We start from the raw sequence: 10,518 nt of genomic DNA on the forward strand, positions 1-10,518 counted from the left end.
AAAAGTCTCTTCAACCCCCCCCCCCCTGCCACAGGCCCGGCCATCTTCCACTAGATCAGGTTGCTCAGAGCCCCGTCCAGCCTGTCCATGAATGTTTCCAGGGATAGGGCATCCACAACTTCTCTGGGCAACCTGTGCCAGTGTTTCACCACCCTCATTATAAAAATTTTCTTTTGTTATATACAGTCCAAATCTATCCTCTTTTAGTTTAAAACCATCACCCCTTGTCCTATTGCAACAGGCCCTGCTAAAAAGTTTGTCCCCATCTTTCTTACAAGCCCCCTTTAGGTATTGAGAGGCCAAATCCTTAACATCTTTCTGCTGAAGGAGATCCAAGAAGTAATGATTTCCAGAATAGCCCATTCACAACGTTGGCTACTAACGTGAAAGCATAACTAGTGTCTCTGTTTTATTAGCCTTAAGACTACTACCTAAGTAAAGCAAGTAGAAAGGTGTTGTACCCATCATTATAACCCCCCTTCTTCCTTTCTAAGCCACAGGAAGCTAACCAAAAGAAGTCTTACCTTCCCTCCAACTAGAGGCAAGATGTGCATCTTCCCTGCGTGGCTATCTTTCACAGAGGACACAATGAGGCACGTACCACAGAGAATTACTAAGCGCTCTGCCCACTTGTGCAACTGGGTCTTTCCTTTGCGTACATTATAGACTCCAGAGAGCAGGATGCGATCTAACTGTTCCACTTGACATGGCTTTTCTGAAGAAAAAGGGGACATTAGCATTTACTTTCCATTTGTTCTTCATTCTCAGCTGTGAGTACAAAAAGCACCACAGCTGTAGCATGCAAAATCAGAACAAAATCAGAACAAGTAAAGACAAGACAAGCTGCACTTTAAAAAAATCTCAAGCAGAGGACATGCAACTTCCTCAGCCAGTGCGGTAATGTCTGATGAGCAACCACTGTACGCCTTTCAGTACAGTGTTAAAACGGTTGCCATGTGGTGCATTTTTCACCTACAGGTAATTACGGACCTTAGCAGACTCAAACACTTGCCAAACCATCTTCATTCAGACGCAATAGAAAAGCCATTTCTAACTCCTGTTGAGTCAGTTGAAGTCACCGAAACAATCAAACGAGCGGTTTCATACGGGCCTTACAGAAATGCCTGGAGAGGATTCAAGTGAAAGGCCTTGAGCACTGACTGCTACAGCCTTGCTGTGTGCACTTCTAGCCATGGCTCTGACCAGCAAAGGAGAATTCTACTTCAGCCTTCTAACGCGTGTACACTCACTTTTAGGTCATCCTACCTCCTTGTCGCTGCCCCCCTTTTTTTTCCTCCCCCATCTCCCAGATGCTTTTCAAGATTCTGTCCACTGTTTATACTATATTACTGGCTAGGAAAATTTTCCAGATAGTCACTTAACTGAATACTTTAAATTACAGGAATAAGCCTGACCTGATGGACTTATGAACTTCAAGTGTTAAGAATCTCCCCATATTAAATTCATCTTTCATTTTATCTGACATAATCCCTAAGGCAGATCCCAGCAACGGGCCCTTTGTTTTACTTAGGGAAGGATCCTTTTTTTTTTTTTTTTTTTTTGAAGTTGCTACTAACACGCTGCTTCTGTCTTGAACTCTCCTGCAAGTGTCCTGATATCCATAAGCAGCATGAACCTGCAGGTATTTATACTCTGCCCCCCCGCCCCGAGTCAGACAGAGGAACTGCATAGCCAACACATACGCCAGACAATGACAAAAACTCTAATTAAATCTGCTGGAAAAATATTCTCACTATTGGTTATGCATACCCCATTTCCAGACACAAACCATACTCCAAACTTTTATTAGGAGCAAAAAGCTAACCACTGCCTAAGGTTGTTACATGGCTTCTCAGTTAGAAAGCAGGGTCTTCAGCTTGCCCAATTTAAAGCACTGTCTTGATGTCTATACCAGGCTGAATTTAGCTGAAACAATTGGCTGTTTGTTTGTTTACAACAGTAGCTTTGTTTCAGGGACATGAAGTTTGGCATAAGATGTCCTTTAACAGTGAGAAACTCTAATCATCCACAGAAAAACTGGATTTCACCAAGTTGAAAGAGCAGCCCCAGACTTGGAAGAAAACAGTATTATGGGACCTTACTGACTGCCACACCAGCATTGTTCCAAGCACCAGGTATTACTATGAGGCTACACCAGTCCTCCAGTTCTCCTGTCCTCCCCAAAACATCTGTGACACCTATGTCCTAGCGCTAAGGAAACACCCAGGGGCAATGTTCAAGGACTTCTACTCTGAACCCAGCTATTTCACAACTCCTCAAGCTATGTGTAAGAATGGTCTTATCCTCTAGGGATAGGCAAGTTCCTGCCACTCTTGGCAGCTCCTGAGCTTGGCCTTGAACGTCACTATGATCATGCTTAACTCCATGCTCCAGCTAGTGAGCACAGGTTTTCCCATGGAAAGCTAGGATACAGGTCATCAGCAGACAGAGCTAGCACCTCTAACAGCACCTTAAGAGTTGCGTAAGTCCAGCTATAGCAATACAAGGAATCAAGAGAATTCCCCACCAGAGGAAGTGTGTGACCCTCTACAATTCATGCCTGCCACACCTGACATAGATGAACAGTTTGATGTCCCTGGAGAGCTTCTTCTATTTGATCTGTTGTTGAAGCACGTAAAGATCCTGTAACATTTGGTCTCTAAGCTTGCCCCATCCAGCCTGGGTCACTGGCCTCCATTCTCCAAGTGACTTCCATTGAGAGGAAGCCCTCCCCCCATTCTCCCAGACGATCTAACACATCCTCTCCCCTTATAAAAATCTTGGGCGTTTACGAGTGTCTCAACAGCCAGACTTCAGGAAGCATGCTTCTTTCTCACTGCTGTTTAATGTGAGTTTTCCATCAATTCATTTATATTCCCATCACCCCAACTGGGCATAAATACTCAGCATGCACCAGGGAACAAAACAAACCCAATGTATCACATGAGAAAGGCAGACAGAAATGTGGGAAGAGAGCAGAGAAATCCAAGAGACATCCCCAAGGAGTAAAAAATATACAAAAGCTGCACCCAGCACTCCAGCGGGTCCACAGGAGGCCACGGAAACGGTCCAAGGGCTGGAGCACCTCTCCTATGAGGAAAGGCTGAGAGAGTTGGGGTAGCTCAGCCTGGAGAAGAGAAGGCTGCGGGGAGACCTCCTTGTGGCCTTTCAGCCTATAAAGGGTGCTTGTAAGAAAGGTGCAGAGAGACTTTTTACCAAGGCCTGTAGTGACAGGACAAGGGGCAACGGTTTTAAAGTGAAAGAGGGGAGATTTAGACTGGGCATAAGGAAGAAGTGTTTTACCATGAGGGTGGTGAAACACTGGAACGGGTTGCCCAGAGAAGTTGTGGGTGCCCCATCCCTGGAACCGTTCAAGGTCAGGTTGGAGGGGGCTTTGAGCAGCCTGGCCTAGTAGCAGACGGCCCTGCCCTTGGCGGGGGGGGTGGACTAGACGATCTTTAAAGATCCCTTCCAACCCAAACCATTCTGTGATTCTATGATGCTAACCACTTGGTAAGAGAAAGCAAGCTCTTTCATAAAACTTATGTGAAGTAGCAGTCTTCCTCAGTATCTTCTCCAAATCATTGCTTACGCTATAAATTCTTTACGATGGTCTCTGTGGCGAAGCTGTAAAACAGTAATCCTGAAAGACATTAAATGCCATGGCTTCTGCAAATTTTGCAAAACCTGAACAATTTTAGTAGTATCGCTTTTTGGGGGAAAAAAAATCAATTCAAAAATATTTGGTGGTGAGAATGGCTGGGAATATATGCATACATGGAAACATTCACTTTAGATAAAAAGCCGTGACTGATCTTATGTATGTATGGGGAATCCTGGAGTCCAACTGAACTAATTTCTGAAGGGATACACAAGTTCAAGGAGAAAAAAAAAAAAAATATACAAAAGCTGCACCCAGCACTCCAGCGGGTCCACAGGAGGCCACGGAAACGGTCCAAGGGCTGGAGCACCTCTCCTATGAGGAAAGGCTGAGAGAGTTGGGGTAGCTCAGCCTGGAGAAGAGAAGGCTGCGGGGAGACCTCCTTGTGGCCTTTCAGCCTATAAAGGGTGCTTGTAAGAAAGGTGCAGAGAGACTTTTTACCAAGGCCTGTAGTGACAGGACAAGGGGCAACGGTTTTAAAGTGAAAGAGGGGAGATTTAGACTGGGCATAAGGAAGAAGTGTTTTACCATGAGGGTGGTGAAACACTGGAACGGGTTGCCCAGAGAAGTTGTGGGTGCCCCATCCCTGGAACCGTTCAAGGTCAGGTTGGAGGGGGCTTTGAGCAGCCTGGCCTAGTAGCAGACGGCCCTGCCCTTGGCGGGGGGGGTGGACTAGACGATCTTTAAAGATCCCTTCCAACCCAAACCATTCTGTGATTCTATGATGCTAAGTAATGTTTATCTGGCTAAAACGCATTCCCTTGTCCCTTACATTCTCAGCTGCAGGCTTTGCAAAATCATCACATAACCCGTCACAGCATTTCCTTTAATTCCTCCCCTACCTTTGTCAGCATTTGCTTTTACTTTCTTAAAGCAGGTCTCCCGAACACTCTTCAATCCTCATACTTCTTCCTTCACAGACTCTTTCTAAGCAGGACTACCCTTCCATGCTGACTGGAACTACTCAATTCCATTTTCTACCTACTTGCTTCCATGAAGTTGAATCACTGTTCCTGAATCTTCAGCAGTTCCTGCTTGACATACCCAAACCGAATTGCTCATTTTTATCTCAGAAGTTCTCTACAGCTCTGCGCTCGATGCATCTCCTCCTTCCAGCTGAGCTAACTTCTGCCTTCCTACTCCTTGCCCTATAAATCCAGACTGCACTCATGCCATACTTATTTCCATCTCCGTTACACTTCCACACTGTTTTGCCTGTTCTGCACACAGCTCCCAGACAGAAAGGGTTTTATCTCAGGTAAAGGGGTGGAGAAGCTGCAATCTTATGATTTCATTTTTAACACTGAATAAACAAGGGATGGCTAGCAGCTTAAACTACACAGATCCACTATGCAAGAACAATTTTCCATTGAAAGCATTTTAATTTATTTTACGAAATGCAAAAAATACTCAGGTGAAGTGTTTAAAAGTAATTAAATAATTTCACTATCAGCTTTCCTCCCCCTTATTTCTTTTATATTTCCTCTTCACTTCAGTGAATCCTTTCCTGACTGCTAGCACCATGTGCCAACAGGCCTACGACCATCATTCCGTTGCTCCTTGTGCACACGGTATCCCACCCAAACGGATGCAATAGGCCACTCGGAAGCCTTGCTGAAACGCACTGGGTCTCTAACAGCAGCCTGCATTATTACTAACCAGCTGGCACTTTTCTGAATTTATAATGCAGGTAACTAGGAAAATGTGAAAGACATTGTGTCTTCCTTATGACATAACCGAAGACATCAAAATAGTGAAACATTAGCAACTCATTCAAGTATTTCAGTGAATAGCTTGTCTGACAATTATCCAACAAGCTTGTCCTCTGCTTCCAGGCTGGGGAGGTATTTGACCAGGACCTTCCTTGCCCATATCCATACACATTTTAGAAACACAATCTTTAGGCATATCTAGACGGAACTGCAATATGTTTCTCATCCCATTAGGAGCTCTATGGCATTTGCCGTAACATGGGAAACTAAAGACAACGAGCCATCTTGTTGAAGCTGTCTTTTCTCAAGCCATAGACAGGATCAAGAGAACTACAAGACTGTAGGTTTTTCTATTAATCTTGAAAACTCGTTATTTAAGGAATGCTTACTGGTACTTTGGGTGTTCGATGCAGCCATCTATAAACCCAATACATCAACGACTCGGGCTTCAGCTGAGTTTCACCTCATAGTTAAAGCTACAGGAACAGCAACACGAATTGTACATGCACACCATTTCTTACCACTGTAAAAGCGAATCATACAGCTGAGATCAGAGTTTGCTGCCTCCTCCTGCATTCTGACAGGATCATCAAAACCCAACCCAGCCAAGTAGTCGTACACAATCTGAAGGGGTTTTTCTGTGGGCTCCAGCCTCCTGTCAAAACATACAAGAAAGTGGTTTGAGAATGCAAAAAAGATTAAACAAGCCTGACTACAGCTAACGTGTAAGGAATACTGACATGCTGGTGGGTCCGCTCCCCTGAAAAGGTCTGGCAAACACACATCCTCAGGGTCTGCACTTCCTGCTCGTCAAGGAGCGCCTAAGAACTGTAGCATGTGAAGAGGAACATTGCAGAAGGGAAACGGAGATGAAAAGCAATAGGCATAAGCTGTACAATCCACGGTGATCGTTTCCATTCTATGACTTAAGGAGCACCAGGAGGAAACAATGACAAGAAACAAAGCCAGAAATACTGCACAAAAAGCAGACACCAAATAATTAAAAAACCCTTGTGTATAATGACTGAAAGATATAAAAGAAATCTACTTAAATTCCTCTTCCAAATGCAGCTGGGAGCAAAGCATATGAGAATCCTCCTGAAGAATGACTTCTAAAAAGGAAGAAAAAAGAAATTTGCCATTCTCTTTAGCCCTCATCAGTGCAAGATTCTCATGCTTTGGCAAATTAACTCCAACAGTACATTCAGAGAAGAAAAAAAGTTTTTAGAACTACAGCAAATCACAGGAAGGATTCAGGTTATCAAGGATAACTTGAATAAATGGCAACAAGGGAAAGTTCTCCTGAAACATCAGGTTCAGTATATTCAGAACAGATGTTTTCTGATCCTCTCATCTCGCTTCTTCCAGAGATGCTGAATTGTTATTTTCTGCAATAAAAATAACAGAGTTTTCTTGCTAAATTAAAAGTTTTACTTTAGGGAAAAAATCTTGGTGTGAAATACTAAGCACTGAAAATGTAAGATGGGAGCAAAAATAAATCGCTCCAGTGGTCCACTCATTATCCACCCTTAAAAATCCTCGTTTTCGATCTAAAAGTGCCTAGCTTCAGACTGCGGTCACTAGACCTCAACTTGTCACCTGTTCTTTAAAGAGTGTTTATACACCATGACACTAACCCTTGCAAACTTTTTTTTAAGAGGAGGCTCAACGTGCTTTTAAAATTTTCTTGCAGTAGTGTGGGTCTACTGAACGGTGCAAGTTCACCTTTCTTCATTCAGACATACGCTAACCCCTCATCCAAAAAAACCGCATACGCTGAATAACAGTTTCCAATTTGTAAGGTATCAGCCAACGAGTTCTGTTGGTTTGTGCATTGCTTTTCTACCGGTGACATGAGAAGACAGAAGCACAGAATGGTTTGGGCTGGAAGGGACCTTTTAGGGTCACCTAGTCCAACCCTGCTGCAATGAGCAGGGAGATCTTCAACTAGATCAGGTTGCTCAGAGCCCCGGTCCAACACCACAACAAATGACTAACGCCTTTGGCCACCAAGCTTGACATTTCAAAACACCACCATCAGGTTTGTTCGGTAAGACCTGTTTTCTAATAAACTTTGTTGACTTGCATACATCATTTATACTGCACATCTTAACGTGAAATATTTTATTACTGTATGCACCAAACCTTTCTGCTTCTTCTCGACTGAAGAACAAAAATATTTCTGATTGTTTTTGATGATTATACTATAGTATTTCCACTACTGCTGACCGCTTTACAAATGCCACCTCATAATTAAGGCAGGACTGATTTCATAAAACAGGCACCATTTGCAAGTATCTAGTCATCCAGGCTTCCTTGGTAGTCAACAGGACACACCCCAAGAGGTAAAATGAGCTCAGGTATTTCAAGCACGTGCATCTTTCACTTCACACACAGGACCTCTGGATCAGAAATGGGATTACTCTCAAAGTTATGGTCCAAACCAACAGAGTTTCTAGCCTGAAAAGACAATGTAGTTGACATACAGTTGATCCAGACAACCAGTTATTACCGCACAATGTTTGCCAATCCCGATTGGGGCAACTTTGCACTCCCCCATTTTGTTTTACACACAAATACACCAACTGGCTATCCAGAAGGCTGTTAATGAAATAACCCCCTTCCTCTTCAGCCAAGCCCCGCTGCAGAAATTGTCTCTCGGAGCTTCTGCTGACTAATAAACTGGTGTCAGGCCTTGCAGACTCTAGTCAGCCCTAAATATAATCAGAAAGTTACTGGCAAATTTCAACCCATAAATAGGCTTTATTTAACAGATAAAGGAGGAAAACCTTGATCTGTATCTTCAAATCCACCCAGAGGATCACTCCCTGATAGAGCTGGTTTGCTTGGAAATCTGTTCTTATCCCTCCTTGATTGGACTAGTAGGATTTAAATTTTAGTTCATGAAATATCAACTGCCTTAACCAGTAGAAAATATTGTTTACTCAAACCAATGTCTGTCACTGGTTGTAATTTTTAGTTGATTTTTAGGAATTATTCTAATTTCATGAAGCTTCCCGTGTGACTAAAAGCAATGTCAGAGACAGCAGTTTGGTATGTACTGTAAGTACACTCCAAAATTCATACAGGAGAATAATATTCATCCATCCATTTAAAGTGCAAGATATAGTCAGGTGACTGTCAGTGATGCATGCCATTGCTGCTGCTGCTGGTTGTTGTGGGGGTTTGTGGTGGTGCTTTTTTTTAGTAGAAAAAACATTTGGAAAATGGCCTTTTCTTTCTGCTCCTTCTTTAAACCAGTAAAGAACAGGAAATGAAGAGCTAGCCCACGTAGTGAACGCAAATTCACATAAATTTTAGCAGAAAGCACAATCCCTCCCCTTCCCACCCTCCCCAGGTCTAACTGCTCTTTTCTGGAGTCCAAATCAGATGCTATGACTCACAGGTATGACAAAGACACAGTTCCTGCCACGTTCCCAATTTTTTGTAATGCCTTTTTTGAAGAAAAAATTTTGTGAAAGCCAAATTCGCGTAAACTTTTGGTCCAAAACAAATCAAACAAATGCTCAGAATCCACAGGAGTTTAAGGTACGTAACGCCAAATGACTGAGCTCAGGTGATTGCTGCCAACAGTTCAGTACAGATATTCCTATCCCTGACTAGAAAGCGAGTTTAATCTTCATGGCAAGCACAGCATTATATCATGCAAAACGGTAATGCAAGTATTTAAGACTTTTAAATACATACTTCGCCCAAAGTCAGACCATCCATTAGCACTAGTAAAGTAGAAATCAGATTGCTGAATTTTATTTTTTTTTAAATCTTTTTTATCACCAAGTTAACGTGGTTGAAACAAGCCTGTGGAGTGATCATCTAGCCCAATGGTCCCCGCAAGCAGGGTCGTCTACAGCCAGTTGTCCAAGACCTCGTCCAGTTGGGGTTTCAGTATCTCGAAGGAGGCTCCACAATCTCTCTGGGCAGCCTCCGCCAGCACTCTATCACACTCACAGTGAAAAAATGTTCCCCACTTCAGTCTGTGCTCATTGCCTCTGGTCCTGTCACTGGGCACCACTGAAAGAAGCCTGGCTCCATCGTCTTCTTCTGTTTCCATCGGGTATCTATACACATTGATAAGATTCCCCTAAGCCTTCTCCAGGCTGAACAGTCCCAGCGCTCTCAGATGAAATATGCTCCCCTCCCTTAATCATCTTAGTGGTTCTTTGCTGGACTCGTTCCCATGAGTCCTTGCCTCTCCTGTACTCCCAGAACTGGACACAGCACTCCAGGTGTGGCCTCACCAGTGCCAGTGGAGGGGAAAGATCACTGCCCTGGACCTGCTGGCAATGCTCCTCCCAGCGCAGTCCAGGTTGCTGCTGCCCTTTCTTTACTGCAAGGGCACACTGCTGGCTCACGGTCAGCTTGTTGGTCCTTTTCCACAAAGCTGCTTTCCAGTTAGTCAGCCCCCGGTGTGTACCAATGCCTGTGGTTGTTCCTCCCCAGGTGCAGGACTTGGCTTTTCACTTTGTTGAACTTCATGAGGTTCCTCTCTGCCTGTCCACGTTTAGTTGTTTAGCTCTAATTGCATTGAATTTTAATTTCAACACCACATGGAAGTTACCTGGTACCATTTCATGTGTCTTAGAAGCAGAATCCAAGTCTGACTCAGTATCACAAAAAGTGTAACTTGCCTCTGTAATTGGGATCACTTCACTCTTGGTGATGCCATCCACTTGGTATCTTCAATGAGATAAAATAATTTGGAGAGCCTATAAGCAAGGACCAGATCCTGTGCTTTCCAAAATAAAACAGAAAATAGCTTCCAAAACAAACAAATCCCCCCAAAAGTAGAAAAGCAGTTGAGAATGGAAGTTCAAACAGTGCTGATCACCTGCACTACCACCAATCACACTGACACTGCTCATCTTGGAACTCCTGGAAGAAGATCCTAGTCCAGCTAAGATAGAGCTCTTTGTACAATCAGCACCATGTGATAAGCGCTTTTCATATGACACAAGTTAAATCACAGTTCTAGGGATTGCTCAATACTCTCTGAGATATAGTAATGTGGTTTACCCTCCTGAAAAAGCTGGAGACTCTATCCCACCACACTTGCCCTTTCTGGAGATGAGATCTGATTTCTTCATTATTTTTATTCTTCTCATCTTTCACTTCCGCAAGAATTCC

General features: G+C 43.5%; 1 protein-coding gene across 2 annotated transcripts in view; it reads right to left on the reverse strand.

The window, feature by feature from the left end:
* The window catches only part of PHLPP2 (PH domain and leucine rich repeat protein phosphatase 2), a 41,500-nt gene that overhangs the window by 26,932 nt on the left and 4,050 nt on the right, over window positions 1-10,518 (reverse strand). The window contains exons 2-3 of one of the 2 annotated variants that reach the window (XM_035894317.1): window positions 5,895-6,028; window positions 525-715 (exon numbers count right to left, since the gene is read on the reverse strand). In XM_035894317.1, the coding sequence (XP_035750210.1) occupies window positions 525-715; window positions 5,895-5,949 (246 nt within the window). In that variant the 5' untranslated portion in view covers window positions 5,950-6,028. Of the gene's footprint in view, window positions 1-524; window positions 716-5,894; window positions 6,029-10,518 lie in introns of those variants that run through there. The other variant, XM_035894307.1, reaches the window with a different exon arrangement.

The sequence above is a fragment of the Egretta garzetta genome, unplaced genomic scaffold (genome assembly GCF_000687185.1).
Source record: "Egretta garzetta isolate BGI_Z169 unplaced genomic scaffold, ASM68718v1 scaffold590, whole genome shotgun sequence".
Lineage (NCBI taxonomy): Eukaryota > Metazoa > Chordata > Aves > Pelecaniformes > Ardeidae > Egretta > Egretta garzetta.